The sequence below is a fragment of the Leptinotarsa decemlineata genome, unplaced genomic scaffold, assembly GCF_025532065.1.
Source record: "Leptinotarsa decemlineata unplaced genomic scaffold, Ldec_3_MD MMD2_tig00026307_RagTag_RagTag, whole genome shotgun sequence".
Taxonomy (NCBI): Eukaryota; Metazoa; Arthropoda; class Insecta; order Coleoptera; family Chrysomelidae; genus Leptinotarsa; species Leptinotarsa decemlineata.
The window spans coordinates 13,490,692-13,509,308 of NW_027412681.1; the positions used below are offsets into that span (position 1 = coordinate 13,490,692).

The 18,617-nt window shown below is 34.2% G+C and overlaps 1 protein-coding gene across 1 annotated transcript in view; it reads right to left on the bottom strand.

Annotated features, from left to right (window-relative positions):
* Positions 1-18,617, bottom strand: part of atl (atlastin GTPase) — a 31,193-nt gene that overhangs the window by 5,819 nt on the left and 6,757 nt on the right. The window contains exons 5-9 of the mRNA XM_074181046.1: positions 7,738-8,026; positions 7,460-7,644; positions 4,305-4,526; positions 4,019-4,233; positions 3,896-3,962 (exon numbers count right to left, since the gene is read on the bottom strand). Coding sequence (XP_074037147.1) covers positions 3,896-3,962; positions 4,019-4,233; positions 4,305-4,526; positions 7,460-7,644; positions 7,738-8,026 — 978 coding nt within the window. The remainder of the gene's footprint in view (positions 1-3,895; positions 3,963-4,018; positions 4,234-4,304; positions 4,527-7,459; positions 7,645-7,737; positions 8,027-18,617) is intronic.

Consider the following 18,617-nt stretch of genomic DNA (forward strand, 5'->3'; position numbering starts at 1 on the left):
GTCAAGCTGCTGTCACTTATCAATTTATCTTTTGATTTTCATGGAATTATTTTCCAACAGCTTGACTGCATTTACTTTTCTCGATTTCATATCATTTCTAGAAACATGTGGATTCGTTTTCACTGACGTAAAAACTTATCAAGTTGACTTGGGTGTCACACCCAGTTATTTTTATTTTTATTTATTAAGTACTTTTCTTGGTTTTTCACATTTTGTCTTCAATTGAAGACCGCCTGCCTGGTTCTGACGATGACCAATAGGCTGAAACAGCTGTCTATCGGTGGCTCTTAAATTGAAATCAATATGGGAGTGATCGTTTCGGCTTCGACTTTGAAGCCATTTTCAGGAAGCTATCACTAAAGTGAGGTCTCAATCTGCCTACTCCTCAGGTAGTTACACGCTGGGGTCTCAATTTGCCTACTCCCCTGATCTTGTCGTTTGTCTGATGATCAGATGTATGTTTTTTTGTAGTACCTTGAAATTTATTGTTGAAGGCTATAATTTTATATACATATAAATAGAGGAATTCAGTTTATGAGTATATAAAATAATGAAGAAATTAAGTCGCAGTATGATCAAATTACATACATTTATCACAACCTGATAATGAAATTTAAGCAAAAGCAATTTTTGTACAAGTCTATTGTTTAAAGCCATGTTTAATCATGAACTTGAATTCATTTGCTTCATACTTGAATGTCCTAGGCACAAACAATTTTATTCAATTTACTAAGAAAGCATTTGATATATGTGCAATTGCATGAGAGTCTATACGTGAAAAAGAATCGAAGTTAACAGGTGAGTAGAAAAATTTTGTTGAGGGAAAACAGTTTATGAGATACAGTGATTCAGGGGTTTTTATAAACTTAATCTAATGATTGCAAGAAGTTCTTGCTGCCACAGTGCCACCTCAAGAAGAAAATTGTAAATATTATTTTACGTAACTCATAAATAAATCCATTAGTCCTCAACTGTAGAACATAAACTTTTTCCATTTGAAAATATTTGTGTTTTGAACTATCGCATTATATACATGATTGATGATGAATAAAATGAAATCATAATGAAAAGTAAACAACTCTCACAAGTTAAGAGAGATCATGCACTGACAGGTTTCGTGAAGTCCTACAACTGAACACAGAAAGAAAGTATCTATTTCGCTGATTTAATATACAACACAGAAATTACATTTCTTTTAAAACAATAAAATTCCATTCAATACCCCGCTGTCAAAAGCATACATTATATTTGTACTGCTTCAATAAACTGCAACTAGGATAGAATATTACATGATTTATTCATATCAAAGTGAAAACCATGCAATAATATTTGACTACATGCTTAAATATTCATTTGATACATACGCTGCTTTCTTAGTTTTCTTTTTTTGAAATAGGCATGCTAAAAGAAGGATTAATTGTATTAGTCACAGATTTTGAAAGAGAAAAAAACCTCTCAATCCTTATGAAAAGTAAGTTTATTTGAAAATAACAACTTCATTATCATCTTTGCATACAAGAAAATTCTTTATGTACAATTCCAATATTCGTAAATTAATTATAGTTTGAAAATAAAATTAACTGAAACTAATGTGTGCTTGGATTCTGGGTAACTTTCTTCTTTTGAATTTTTGATATTTCTTTATTTAATGTTTGCGTTTTGCAGTTATTGTTTTTTTACATTTGTCAAATTTGCTATGTCAAAGTATATACTGTGAACATTATATATTTTTGAGTTTTTAAATCCCTATATAATTATTAATTTTGTGAAAGTCTTGAAGGATTTTGTTTGTACTGACAGGGATATTGAAGTTATACAGGTTGATTTAAATCAAGTGCACAGCATTGCCACCATCCACTATAGTAACCATGTTGCTTTTAGGGATAAGTAATAGTGTAAATTGGCAGACTAACATTTTTTTACACACATTAACATGCAAGAAAAATAAACAAAAAAAAAACAATTGACTTTACTTTTTATTTGAAATGTCCTTTTCTTTATGCAAAATTAAAGTAACATTTTTTCTGGTAGCAAATGATATTTCAAATGTGTTAACAACAATGTGTTTATAATGAAACAATAATTGTATTTCCACCGAATATCTAGATAAAGGACAAATGGAACTGATAAATTCAAATATCATTAGATCAGGACAGCTCTGGTTTTGGCAGATGTAAATGTTTAATAATAATAATAATAATAAGTGATTTTATAAACAAGGTATGATAGCTATACACAAACTAAAAAAATACATGCCATTGCACAAATCCATGTTTTTGCTTGGGTTGTTGATTGTAAACAACATGCCTTTCTCTAACACAGAAAAATGTGATAGCTAGAGGCTTATCTCGAAAGCAGAGAATGTTCTTTCAGAGCCATAAAATACTATGCTTAATTGTACCCTGATGAGTAAAAAATGAATCCATAATTAGGGAGGCCACAAAAATTCTTGACATTTTGGGCTTTTTTAGTTTAGTTTTTTACTTAAACCTAAAAGCTGTTCAGATTTCTTTAAGGATGGCTTAATGAACTACTTTTTTGTCCTAATACTTCATTGCAGGGTAGTGTATATATTCGAAATTGTAACACTCTGTATAAGGCAACATACTTGTACAGATACGAGACGAGACGACTTTTTATTTAATGGTTCAGATCTCGTACTCATTTTTTATATTATCCTTTCAACAAAAGCCATTATTATTTTTATTATAATTACTAATATGATTCTTCGTTTGTTTGAAGGTGGTTAACAATGTTTCATGATACATTTCATTAGTTTGGACTTCCATTGTCTAATATGATAAAAAATGATTATTTCTTGATAATTGTTCAATTTTCAATAGTTGCTTGTATTTATTTCATTGTAATTTCAGTTCAGGGTTTTTTTTTTGCTTAATATATTTGTAATGTTCAGCTATTCTTTTTAATTTTATTGATTCTTTTAGGGGTATCAAATTATTTTATATCATATTAGACAATGGAAGTCCGAACTAGTGAAATGTAACATGATTCTTGATCGTACATACTATTTCCACAACACAAATGGCAATAACAGTCAATAAAATTTATAACATAAGCAATGCTCGCAACGATTCTTGTATATATTTAATGGTAATGTTGATTAGAAATATGTTACGTTTGGGGCATGTCCTAACAAGTATAATTATGTATTTATTATATATCATTCAAGTGGAACTTTATTGGAAAATTTTCACTGGATAGTGTTTTCATGTATGAAAAAACTTGAGAAAGCTTGTTGTACTGTATGATGAAACACGTGTTGCGGTTTTGTAAACTGCATGTAAAGTGCAACATGAATAAGTTATGGATTTTCATCCAGTATCGGCTAATTCCATCACATATTATATAATAACAGGTTACGTTTTTCAAAACTATCAAAAAAACCATCGCTCAATTGCAGAGGAAATGCAATAAAATTTAGAGCATATTCTGGTTGCATGCAATCTTCTGAAAATTACTGAAGACGTACCTTGCATGAAGAAAATTGGGAAAATCTAAAGCATCCCAGAATGTTTCTCTGTTGACATAGTTCTCACTGAATGTTAGAGATTCCGACTTTCAGCATAAAAAAATGACCGAAAATTGAAAAGTAATTAATATTTCGATACAAATATTTTTAGTTAATTTGTCATCTTCAAGGAAAATCTGATACTAGATTTAAACAACAGTACAAAAAAAAATTAATTGCATTTAGAGTTGCAAAAAGAAGTTTTCATAAGAATTGATAAGGCCACTTTTAGACAATCAGAAAACCCCAACTGTTTCCAAATGGAAATCCATTCAACCAGATAAAAGAAAAAATTAGTGAAACTATTAGTGGTTCAAATGCAAGAGCTCATTTCTAAATTAGGACAGAGAATGTTACGTTACTCACATTTTCCCATATAAAATTAGCTGTTTCGTCTATATATGACCCTATTTCTCTCATTTCTCCACTATACCTAAAAAAATAAAAGATGTAAATGCCAAGAAAACCCAACTTCCGGTTGAATTTTACCTTACGTACGCCCAGGTGCCAAGTGTAATGAAGGCAATAGCCATACCCATATTGCAAATGTTGGCCAACGAGTAGATACCAATAAAACCGAATATTCCTGATGTGATGTAAAACAATACAGCTAAAGCGAAAAATACAGCGGGCGTCCTGGCAGATTTAAATATATTTTTACTTTCATTGTGTGCTTTGAATTGTATAAATGTTTCTTCTATATCCTGAAAGAAAGATCAAAACCCAAGATATTTTAATACTGTTAACATGTATTTTTAGATTTGTTTTGCTATACCTTTTCTAACTGTTCTTTGTACGTTTGACTGAATTCATCTCCGCCCATCTTTTTCTTGCTGTTGAATTGCGTTATAGCCTTATCTCTAACTCTACGGTGTTCAGATTCAATTGTTTCGGTTTTCAGGTATGGTTTAGTACCACCGCAAATTTCTTCCATCATCGAAATATAGACCTCTTTAGCATCAGCAACGGCAGACAAATTATTTGCTTCAGCTGTTGCCTACAAATGATATTAAAATAGTGAGAGGGTCATAATTTTTTTTTGGATATCAGATGTCACTATCAATCTTCAAACTAATTAAAACAAATGTGTCAAAGCTATTTTCCGGGATTTTTGAGCGTGTTTTGCAGATTTTTATGCCTGACGTTTCAAAACAGTTGCTGAATCAATATATCTTTATTAACGCATGACCAACCTACACTTGGGGGGGTGTTATTTTTGGATATCAACAAAGCTCTATAGTATATACTGCCATTATATATACTATCACAACTTGGAAGACAAAGATTAATTTAATAAAAACCTTTACATCTTACAGTATGCAGATGACACTGCTTCAGTTTCACATAACGGCACGCTAGCACTCACAATAGAGGAACTGCAAAGCTTCGTCGACAGGACAATGCTCTGGTTCAATAAATGGTGATTGAGACCAAACCCGGAAAAATAACACAACCCTTTAGAGAAGCTATTTACAATAAACATCAACAACGAAATGGTAAGAGGCAGGTAATCAGTAAAATACTTGGGAGTTAACATTGACCACAAAATAAACTTGAAAAGAAATGCATCAATAGAGGAAAACACTTTTGGAGTCTTACATTCAAATACTAAAACTGCAACTAAAATATATAAAATGTTCTGCCGTCCACTTCTCGAATATGCACACATAATTTATTAAAATTGTTGTAATCCTGCATTGAATAATCTCCAAACAGCTGAAACATCTACACTAAGGAGTATTACCAAAATGCGTCACCCTCAGAACATACTAGACAATCCCTCAAATGCACTGTTTATGAAATTACAAAAGTGAAACCTATAAAGGAGTGACTATCAGACTTAGGGAACCACTTTACAAAAAACGAAACTAACTTGGAGACCCTGTAGGCATTATGTAGGGAATTCAGATACCCGGAAAAACTATTTGGGAAAATTTATTATATTATATTCATCTTCATTTAGGATTCTTACTCCATGGGTATCCTAACCCCTCTCTGCAGGATTGTTGATGAATCTAAAAGTGACATCAAGGCTGATCCGGGAATAATAATATTTATTAACGTTATTGAATCTATAAGAAATTCTCTAAAGAACTGAAGAAACTGTGAGATATAAATATGTTGGCTTTATAATAGTTTCAGGATACTTAGGAGTCACAGGTAACGAAAAAAAGAATGAATATGTTGATCATCAGTTCTATAATACATCACGGAACCAGCTGCCGGGGTACCAAATCTATTGTATTGTACCAGATCAGGAAATGGGTCGATAAGAAACACAAAGAGTACTAGAAAATACACCTGGAAACGCATACAAGATTAACTTTATAAAAAGAAATTCGATGAAATCCTTCAACACAGCAGAAATTGTTTGAATAATTATAAGTTTATTGGATATTGTCCATTTAGAGGATACCTGAATAAAAAGAAATGACGGTAGATCTTAGCGCAAGGCAATGCAACAAAGGAGCAGATACAGCTTGTTACATTTTATTTAGATAGATAGATAGATAGATAGATAGATTTATTGATCTCTTCGAATCATTTACATGACATGATATAAGTCTAATAACCGTGTTCGGTTGCGAATCAGGATAAAATTACAACACATCTTAATAAAAAACGAAAAATACACCTAAAAATACTAACAATACAATAATACAATACATATTTTTTAAAAGTTCGTACATGTAGAGTTGGGAATAAAATGCCTGGTGCTTTGTAGGGGATGAGAATATGTTATTTCATTTTAGTAATTGTTCAGTAAACTCTGTTAGGGAATAAAAACAGTTGTCAATCAAAAATGATTTCAAGGTGGATTTGAATTTGACTATATTTTCATTTGCTTTTATTTCATCTGGTAGCAGGTTATAGAAATATCCTCCTGCATAGAGTGGAGATTTTTTCAGGTGCAGACAGTTGAATTTGCTTAAGTGGACATTGTTTTTGTTTCGAGTGTTGTATTGGTGGACATCACTATTTTTTTGAAACTTATTTTTGTGCTGGTGGGTATAATTTAATAGCTTGTAGAGGTAAATGCTTGTACAAGTCATCAAGCTATTTGTCCTAAAAGTCTCTCTACATGATTCCTTATAGTCCAAGTTGAATATCAGGCGAATAAATCGCTTTTGCAGAATGAATACTCTCGTTATCTCGGTCGCCCTGCCCCACATGATTTTAATGCACAAGACCATATGAAACAAGCAATTCATGGGAAATCAAAATTATAGTAGATGAATCATTTGGGGACAAAACTATTTTTCCGGTTTTTTTGGCTGTGGTCTGCAGATTTTAGTGCCTGACGTTTTGTCGACAACTGCGGTAGACATTATCAAAGGCGATGAGATAACTGTCCAAGTACTCGAGGTGTTTTCCACGCAAAAACTACAATGTTGAGATTTGTTGTCAATTTTATACCATCATTAATGGGCGTGGCTTCGTTTTTCTTGGATTGAATGATCTTGTTTGTGTACAATCAAAAACAGGTTTCAACGCCATGTTTCACTAATGTTCATTGCCTCTGCCTTTCCATTGAAAACTTCCCTATGTTTCTGAATTTTTATTGCCTCCCTCTATATTCTTGGCTAAGGACATGATTCGGCCAAGGGACTTGAGCACTCTTGGATGTTCTTTTGAACAGACGTCAACCTACACACAGACAGACAGGTACCTGAATAAAAACTCTAACCAACAGCCCAACAGAAGAGAGAAGGAATTAGAATGTTGGTTGAGAGGGCCAAACGCATCTGTGAACCTAAGAGTCTCCCTGAGGAGCTCAATCACCTAAAAAATGCCTTCAAAGAGAATGGTAAAGATATACATTCTTTTATGGATTTGTAAACAATATTTGGCCAGGATAAGTTTATCACTGAGAAATTCAACAGTACATATCATATATATCATACAGTACATAAACAATTTTTATCTTACCACAAGCATAGATTTTGGTTCAGGAAGTTCATTTCCTTCATAAATTTGCATATATGATTTACAATATTGCACAAAATCCCTCACTTTGACTTTATCACCGTTGATTTTTTTCAAAACTAAATTTTCAGGTGCTAATAGCATTGGCACTAGTATTTTCAGATTGTCTTTGAATTCAGAATCGATTTCTGAAAAAAAAAAAACATTAAAACCACAAGATAGTGAAGCAATAATCAATAAAACTAGTCTTGGTTTGACAAAACACTTCCTTACTGACTCACCTCCAAGTCTTCCATCGAAAGTAGGGCTAGTAGCAACTTTTATGCCTGGGTGCGGCATTAGAAAACAAGCTATTTCCGTAAAACAAGAACTGATATGTTTTCTCAAAGACTGTAATTCAGAGTGCTGATGTTCATTCACTTCCAGACGTTTTTGAAGGATTTGTTGTCCACCTACCGCCCCGTAAGGGGCCTCGTAAGGAAAACGCCAGTCTCTCACTAGGAATTGCAATCTTTGAAAAGGAGTTGTTCCAGAATCAGCCAAAGCCAGCCTGCCATATTCCGTGAATAGCTGCAAACAGATTTCAACTGTAAAGTCAGTCAAAAAATCAAGATTGTCAAAAAAGGAATAATGTAACTTTTATTGAAATCTGAAAGAAAGAAGTTAATTTTAACAGAGAAAATAATCTCCACTTTTCAATATACCATTACAGAGCAAAGTTGTGGTAATCATTAAAAAACTTTTATATTGGTTAACTAATCATAATATTGGTATAAGCGGATATCTTCATTATAAATGGATTGAATTATTTACCTCACCATGGTAACGATAATGCAGCATTAGGATATAATGCTCACGGTACCACAAAGATCAATTTGAGTACCGTTACTTTTCTTCATTTATAATAATCATAACAGTTTTCTGTTGAGCATTGAAGGCAGTGGAATTTAGTCTTGAATGATATGATTTCTTGATGTCACAGGAACTGATTAAAACTGATGAAAATAAACAGTCAATCCTCAGAATTCTCCAGGAGACCTGTGCGTTAGCACAGTGACTCACTACTGTCGTCCTGGCATTGAAACTGCACAATATCCAGCCATCTGATATAGCCAAATTTTCAGGGATGTTCATAATAAAATTCTGTCATTGAAGCCTCAGATGATCAAGTGTGTAAGAGATTGAATCCAGTTATATTGACCCCCAAGAAACGGTTGTTTAAAGCAGATACCTAATTATCTATCTATTTATCAAGAAAAAATACATGTCAATTTTCAACTCATGAGGGACACCTTTTTTAATAACCTCATAGGTCATACCACCTCCTCGGGCCCCTAGGTGATAATCACCCTTAAAATTTGAATATAGAAAAAATGTGTGACACATCATCAATAAGGTATATTTGTAAGGTATTCATCCAAGTGACTGTTCGCTACATCACTTTTCATTTTGACGCCCTCTTGCGGGAAAAACAATTTCGTCTAGTAATCTCAGAAATGCTTTAAAATGTCATATGTGTCGAGATTAAGTTATACTAATATTTGTCAGTTAATGGAGAACAGTGTGGGCATCTACAAGAAAAGCCATACACAAAGATTTGTGTTCTATTATAGTCCAAAACCGTACAACCTACTTCCAGTAGAATTGAAAAATTAATAAATTCAAATATGCCCTCAACAAAATTTGACATATACTGAAAAAATAAATGAATTTCCTACATTGAATAACAGTTGCTATACTATCTGTATCATTTCTTATACTTATATATCTACTTCTTTTTGTTTCCTCAATGACTTTAACATTTTATTTTTATTGATTATATGACTACAATTTTTTTTTGGATTGTCATATTGATTTTCATAAAATGTACATACAGTGCATTTCTTTAACGTCCCCCCTTTTATTTTTTGAACGGGTCAACTCAAATTATTGAAATTTGGGATAATGAAATTAATGCAAAAATACTTCATTTTGAAGTCAAATTGACAGATGAAACTTTCAAAATGACGATTGCGCGCCATCTGGAAAAAAAAATTCAATGGAAAGAAGGATATTGTGACACGTCATTTTGAAGCTCCTGACGAATACTTCACAACCCTAGAATATAAAGTCAGTATCTTCACCTACTACAAAATGGCTGAACATTTAATAATTTCCTGAAGACACATTAATATCGATATTTCTAGAAATATTCCTTTTTATCTGCCATATGGCAATTTCAACAACCTGATAAGGTTTGTTGAGTTATTTTTTGTTTACAAAAATGACAAAAAATGTCAGTACCTTATTTAGTTTTTGGTTTTACTAGTAGAAAGGTACCAAGTCAACAATCTCTAAAATGACCAATTCTCGTCCATGGGAAGAAAAAATTGATGCGATTTTTATTTACGGTGCGATGAGTAACATTCACGAGATCGAAAGGACTTTCAATGAACGTTTTCCAAATCGTCCTATCTGTAAAACATATTTGAGGGAACGTGTATCCAAATTTACAACTACTGGTAGTGTACATAACAAAAAGCCCCCAGGTCATCTGTCCATTCCGGAAGAACAGCAAGTGCAAACAATTGGTAACATGGTAGTAAATCCTGAACAGTCTACTTATTCTGTCGCGAATGTTTGTGAGGTGTCTCCTTCTACTGTGTGGAGACTTTTGAAGAGGAATAGGTATCATCCATACAAAATTAAAATGGAACACCAATTAACTGAAGATGACCATGATCGAAGAACAGAATTCTGCAAGAGATCATGACGGAAACCATTGCAAGGCATCCTACCTATCTCCATAATATTTGTTTTAGTGATGAATGTGAATTTTATTAAACGGCAATGTTCACAGACAAAATTGCCGTTATTGGAGTAACACCAACTCTCACGTTTTTCGGGAAATACATACCTAATATCCAGAAAAAATTAACGTTTAGGCAGGAATATTGGGAAACCATATTGTAGGACCTCTATTTATTGTTCAAAATTTAATAGGGGAACTGTATTTGAATATGAATGAATGAATGAATACGTTTATTTAGGAAATCCTAATATACATACAGTAATAATAATAATAATATACAATAATAATAATAAATCAGTAAACAATAATAATATGTCCTTAACGAACAATAATAATAACTAATAACTAGAGTCATACATATGACTGTAACCTAACAATGTTGAGAAATAAAATAGAAAAGGAAATAAAATTCAAAGTTAACTAACTTAGATAAGACTATACTAACAATTTAAAACATACTGATACATGATAATGAATGTTAATGTTTAAGACTACTGATGTTCTGCATCATTGAGTCTTTTCCTACAAAATTGTGTTTGTTTTAATATAGTTGTTTAGTTTAGATTTAAATATATAAATACTTTCGCTTTGTTTTATGTCTCTTGGCAGCTTATTAAAATGGTTTAAACCTTTATAAAACAATATTTTCATTGAGCTGGTTAATCTGCATCTTGGCAAGTGAACAAGATAACTATGTCTTGTCTCATAGTTGTGAGTACTATCACGATAAATAATGAATTCATCAAAATAAGATGGTAACATATTATTAATAGTCTTAAAAATAAATATCATTGCTGATCTACAGAACCTTTCTTTTATTGATAACCATTGTAATGCGTCGAGCATAAACTTTATGCTTGTATAATGATTACATTTTAATATGACTCTCATTCCACGATTTTGTAGTTTGTGTAAAGTCGAAATTTCGTTTTGATCACACCCATATAGTAATGTACTACAATATTCGAAATGAGGCTGAACGATTGTGTTATATATAGTGACCTTGGAAGAAACTGACAAATGATAAGAGATTCGAGTAAAAAAGTAAAGTTTCTTTGATATTTTTTTAGTTATGTATTTGAAGTGTGCATTATAAGATAAACAGTTGTCTAACATGAATCCCAGGTTACAAATTCTATTTTTTCTTTATTAATTTCCAAAGAATAGTAATTTATGTTTATATATTTATATTTATATGCTGTGGTCAGAATCATGGCTTTTGTTTTAGATACGTTTAGTTTTAATTTTTTGACGTTCAAGTATTTATGAATATCCTCCAAGCAGATATTCATTTTTGTCAAAGCTATCTCTAAATCTTTATGAGATGTTGTTAACATTGTATCATCAGCAAATAAATTCATAAAGTCACAATTTTGTTGTGACCCTCTCATCACTGAAATTGTCGAAGCGAATCCTAATGAATTCGATATGGATATTGTATTCCAACAAGATGGAGCACCACCACATTACTACAGACAAGTAAGAAACTATTTGGATACTACTCTTCCCGGTCGTTGAATTGGCCGTCGAGGTCCTACAGAATGGCAGGCCCGCTCGCCAGATTTGACACCTTTGGACTTTCATTATGGGGCTATTTGAAGCAAAAGATGTACGAAACCGAACCTGCTTCAATATTGGATATCGATATACAGCAGAGAATAATAAATATTTGTAGAAACATTGACATTACTGTGTTCGAAAATGTTCGGCGTGAAATATCGGGTAGGCTGTTCATATGTCACGAAGTTCAAGACAACCATTTTGAGCATCTTCTGAACTGATTTCAAGCTTATTACCTCATATTATGTAGTTAAATGTCAATGTATTCAGGCAATTATTAAAAGTTCCGCCATTTTATAGTAGTTGAAGATTTAGACATTATATTCTAGGGTTGTGAAGCATTTGTCAGGAACTTCAAATATAAGTGTCACAAGATCCCCCTTTCCATTTAATTTTTTTTCCAGATGGCACTCAGTCGCCATCTTGAAAGTTTCATCTATCAATTTCACTTCAAAATAAAGTATTCATGCATTAATTTCATTATCCCAAATTTCAATATTTTGAGTTGACCCAGTCAAAAAATAAAAAGGGGGGGGGGAGACATAAAACAAATGCACTGTATTGTTGTAAATTACGCCCTAAAGAATAACGCCGGCAGCCGCTGATAGCCATAAATCAATTGGCGTTACCAAGACCGCACCCACCCGGACGATGTTTCGCGGCTGTGCGATACAGAGCACTCTAATAAGCAATAGACATTGAAATAATAGTTAAACCCACGGGAAAAAACGTTACAATATAGAACTCTTATCTGAATGAGTAATATAACACAATACAGGAATTCCAAAGCCTAAGTGAAACTTACTCATTCAAGAATTGAAATATAATAACTAAGTCATACAACAAATTGTATATTATCATGAAAATAAATTTGAATTGATTTGATCTACTGTGAATTATTGTAGTTTGAAATTATTCACGGTTTTTTATTGTTTAATTTCATAGAACGAGTTTTTTTCAATTTTTCTTATCTTATTATGACTTGCACCTATAACAAGCACTGTTTACAAAAACAAACTGCAACACTCTTCTCGATGCGTTTCACCAATCAGGTTGGTTTCTTAAGATAATGAACTGTGCTTGTTTTGGATTTATTCTACACCAGATGTTCCAGTTCTACCTCTCTTTTTTATAACTTGTTCACATCATCTTTAAAATGAAGTATCATAATTTGAAATACGAAACAGTTGTTTTCCCACAAGAAAGCATCAAAATGAAGATTTATGAGCTGAACAGTCACATGAATTATTACTTCATTATTAAATTAAGTGTGACACATCATTAATGATGTGTCACACTTAGTACTTTCCCTATTCAAATTGTACAGATGGTAGTCACCAAGGGGCGGGGGAGGCGGTATGGCAGTGGAAGTTATGATAGAAAAATGTCGCCCTTGAATTAAAACTCGACCTGTTTTCACATTTTTTCTAAACAATTTGTTTGAGAAAATTAGATGTTTCATTTTTTTTTTTTTTTTATTTCAAATTTACCCGCATCAACCATATAGGTTATTAGCGGGGTTCGATACATTTTATATGTCACACAATATATTTATACACTTCAGGAAAGTAACAAGTCTATCAATGTTCTGTGGGGTGAGGATTCCTCGTAGGTCACCGGGTAAGCCACTAGCACGTCTCTGTCGTTGGTAAGATGGGCAATCCAGAAGAATGTGGTTTACATCAAGGTTTGTTTGGCAGGTTTCACATTTTCTGGCCACATCTCGTTGAAGGAGGTGTTGATGTGTTAGCTTGGTATGACCAGTGCGGAGCCTGGTGAGAATCACTTGATACCTTCTACACATCCCCATGTATTGGACAGGATTCAGATTCGGGTTTATTTGCAAAAGCTTGTTGTTTTGATTTTTATGCCATCTGTCATGCCAAATATTCCGTATATACGTTTTAATAACGGGCTTCATGTCTGTATATGGTATTTTTGATATAATTTTGGCAGATGGGTCTACACTGGCCTCTTTTGCAGCCACGTCGGCCTTTTCATTACCAGGAATGCCTATATGGGATGGGATCCACACCAGCTCGATATTTTTTCCTTGGAGTCTCATCTCATATAACTGTGTCTTGATGTTCTTCAGTATGGGATGTTTTGGGTAGGGCTGTTTAATGCTCTGTAAGGAGCTCAGGGAGTCAGTGAATATTACCGAATCTTTAGCGTTGAGGTTTGTAGAGAGTTTAATCGCTTCCGCTATGGCATGCAGTTCTCCCGTATAAACTGAGCATTCTGGAGGCATACTGAACTTATAGGTGTTGGTCCCTGATATAACTGATGCACCAACTCGTTCATCTTCATACGTCTTAGATGCATCAGTGTAGAGAATGTTGAACCCACTGTACTTAGTTTCTATCTAGAAAAATTTTTGAAGGAGTTTGTGGTTGGAGGTAGTGGACTTAAGAAACGTTGTGAGGGAAGTATTACAGGGAGGAATTTCCACAAGCCAGGGTGGTGGGCTTTCTTCTTGAGCTGATAGGGTGTTAGAGAAAGTGAACCCATGTTTTCTGACTCGTACATTGAATGGATCTCTAATAATTTTATTATGTTGGGGATTTCTACCAGAAGCTTCCGAAAATGTATGTTCATAAGTTGGATGTTTATTATGTGCAGATATTTTGGATGCATATGTTAGGCTGAGGTATTGACGTCTCAAATCCAGGGGTGGTTCGTTGGCTTCGACATATAGACTCTCAACCGGGGTAGTTCGATAAGCATCCATTGCAAGTCTTAGAGCTGCATTGTGTAAGGTATCCAGTTGTTGCAAGCGTGATTTTGCGGCAGTGGAGTAGCTGATTGAGCCATAATCAATTTTAGATCTTATTAGAGATCTATATATTCTGATGAGGGTGGTACTGTCCGCTCCCCAGGTATGGCTGGATAGAATTTTCAGTAAGTTGATTCCGCTCTGGCATTGTTGTTTAAGGTGACGGATGTGAGCATCCCAATTCAGTTTTTCATCGAAGACTATTCCGAGAAACTTGAATTTCTTCACAAATTCAATCTGCTCACCATACACTTTCAGTATTGGATATCTTGTGGGGGGTCGTTTACTAAATAGCATACACTTCGTTTTTGTACTTGAGAAGGTGAATCCATATTGGGAAGACCATTGTTCTAGTTTGCTGATTGCGGTTTGTAGGAGTTTAGATGCAGAGGACATATTATTGCTACTTATATATAGCACAAGGTCATCAGCATATATACCACTTTTAATAGGCGACTCGATTCCCTCGCAAATATCATTAATGGCTATAAGAAATAATGTTACACTCAATATTGATCCTTGTGGAGTTCCGTTTTGTTGTATTTTTTTATCCGATAAAGTGTTGTTTGCTCTCACACGGAATGATCGGTTGCTCAGAAAATTCGATACGAACGCTAGGAAGTTACCATCTATTCCCCAAACTTTCAATTTCTTCAGGATATTATATCTCCATGCTGAGTCGTATGCTCTACAAATATCAAAAAATATGGCAATAACATTCCGTTTAGTCGCAAAAGCTTGATGAACATTCGACTCAAGGTTTACTATATTGTCTGTTGTGGAACGGTTTTTACGGAAACCACTCTGCTGGGGTATCAGAAGATTGTTCGTTTCTAGATAAAATTGTAATCTTCGGTTCAGTATCTTCTCAAACAGTTTACACATTGTACAGGTGAGCGAGATAGGTCGATATGAATCGGGGTTATTCGTGGATTTATTTGCTTTTAGAATTGGAATTATTGTTGCCATTTTCCAGTTATCGGGAAAACATCGAGATGTGAAAATAACATTGAAAATCTTCAGAAGATATATTTTGGCAGCTTTGGGTAGATAGATGAGAAGGCTATAGGGGATATCATCATGTCCAGCGGCTGAGTCCCTGGCGGAATTCAATACATCATCCAGTTCAGTTAGAGTTATTTTTGCATTGAGGGGATTCTCTTTGTCTTCTAATATGATGATTGGTTCTTTTTCTGCAGTTGCTTTGAGTTCGCGGAATTCTGGGGTATAATTGTTATTACTCGAATGACGTTGAAACACTTCCCCAAGTAAGTTAGATACTTCTTTTTTATTTTCGATGGAATTTCCGTCACCATCAATTAAATTTATATTTTGGTGTATTCTTCCGCCCTTCAGTTTCTTTATTTTATTCCATACGTCAGTCATAGTGGTGGAACTATTTATGTTAGACACATAACTTTCCCAGGATTTCTTTTTACTTTTTTTAAAAATATATCTTGATTGAGCTCGTAGTTTCTTGAATTCCAGAATATTTTCCAGAGTATTTTGTTTCTTCAATCTATTGAAGGCATGTTTTGTGAGTTTATTTGCTTCTTCACATTCTTTGTTCCACCATGGTACCGGTCGATGTCCGATTACAGGGGAAGTTTTACCAATTGCTTGTGTTGCTGCTTCAATTATTGTATGAGTGAAATTTTTGACTATTTCATTTATAGGTGCCTCGTCCTTGATTTCATATGGTATATTATAGTCCACCAGATGAGAATAAAGTGTCCAGTTAGCGTTGTCAAGTTTCCATCTCTGTGGTACAGTTGAGGGTTCGTTGGATATTTTATTGTGTTCTATAAGAATAGGAAAGTGGTCGCTGTCGTAAAGGTCAGGAAGAACTTTCCAAGACAGTAAGGTAGCTAATGCAGGATCACACAGTGTTAGATCAAGAACTGAGTGTTTACCAGAGAATGCGTTGAATCTAGTTTTTGTTCCACTGTTCAAGAGAATCAAATTTGATGTGTCAATGACATTTTCTAACGACCGCCCCCGTATGTTAGTGGTGTCACTTCCCCATAACTCATTGTGGGAGTTGAAGTCACCAAGGATGATACGTGGCTTAGGTATCTGTTCGAATAAATCACTGACTTTCTGTTCATCCATAATGGTGTTGGGGGAAATATAGATGTTGCATAAATTTATATTAACTGGTCCTTTGGTAGACACTGCTACAGCTTCCAGATCTGTATCCAGTTGAATTTGCTCTGTCTGAATAGACTTATCAATATAGATTGAAACTCCTCCACTGGTCCTAAGTTGATCTTGTCGATTTTTGTGGAAAGCAAGGTAATTTTTGAGCTGATAGGTTTTGTGGTCCCGAAAATGGGTTTCCTGGAGACATAAAATTGACGGCTTCACTTCATTTTTCAATTTCTGCAACATTTCCAGACGGGTGTATAACCCATTTAAATTCCATTGCAAAATGAATGTGATTTGAAATTTCAATACGTTTCGAGAGATATACTGTCACTTTCAGACTCTGAGAGAGATGCATTAGAGTTTGTTTCAAATTGTTTCTGTAATTGGCGAATTATTTTCTTTTTAATTCTAGTTACTCTTGATTTGATTCCTCTGTCTACAAGAGATGGGTAGATTTTCGAGAGCATGTCCAGAAGACCATGAATATCCTTTGTGTGTTCTTTGGCGATCGATAGGGGATCCGGTGAACCAAAACTGTTATCTAAAAAACTAGTGAGTTGGTCGAAATTCAAAGGAAAAGGAGGGATTGCTTCTTCGATGGTTTTTTTTGATGGTGTGATTGATTGTTCGCATGAGGTTAGCGATTCATGAGGGTTTATTTTAATTTTTTTAGGAATAGGTTTCGGTTTGGTGAAAATTGGAGGCTCTTTCGTTGAGGGATCTTCAGGTGATGGTGTAATTATTTCAGATGAGTTACGCTTGTGTGTGGAAGGAGTTATATCTATAAGGGGTATTATTGGCTCCGTAGTGTCCAGCTCTGTAGTTTGGCTGATCATTGCATTGGTCTCATTTGATTTTTGTTGTTCGGTAATAGTTTCTGGTTCAGGACATGCAGAGGCTAGATGTCCCACTTTTTTACACCTGAAGCAACTCATGTTATCTTCGGAAAGAAATATTCGATATTGGGTGTTATCGAAGGTAATGAGGATTGACTCTGGGACAGGAACGTTTTCATTAGGATTTATATACGTTTGTCGACGGAAACTAAGGACATGACTGTACTCTGGGTTGTTTATTCCAGCTCGGAGGAATGACATAGGGGAGAGTAGAGTTAATCCGTAATTCTTCAAAGTTTTTTCGATGATATCATGTGGGATCATTGGGCACACGTTTGATAATACTACTCGTGTCGCTGGTGTTATGAGCCTGCGTGCCTTAATGATATGGTGATCCACTTTTATTTCGCCATGTTCTGTGAGGAACTTATCAACGATATCTTTACCCGACAAATATACACAGATGCGATTATTCGATATTCTTGATGTAAAAAGGATATTTTTCGGTTGAATAATTGATCCAAGAGCTACAATATAATCGTGTAGTTTGATTCCGTCAATTGAAGGGAAAAGAATAGCTTGTTCTTTTGTTGGAAACTGGGTACTTCTTCCTTGACTAACTATATTGGAGTAGGATGGGACATTGATTGATTCGTGTTGAGTTCTTTGGGTACCCCTGTAGTCAGAAGTACCCGTATTGGCATTTTCAGTCATTGCTGGAAAAACCTCAGTAGCATCGCCGTACACGATGTGCCGGTACGGTTCTGTGTCGCTACCTCGCTTGGAGATAAGGAGTGACCAGAGCCAACAGCGGGCAGTCAGGAACCTCAAGGCAATTATTTATTTGACGAAATTAGGTATTTCTTATTGTTTTTGGCTGTACTCACAGTGTTTGGTAATTCACAATTCGATGTACTGTAGTATGTTTCGCATGAAACAATATATTTATCACTAAAACTAATAAAATGTAAGCTTTCTTACAGAACTGTCGAAACTCCGTGCGTATTCAATTATAGGAGTTGGACTCCTAGATGTTTCATTTTTGGTGCC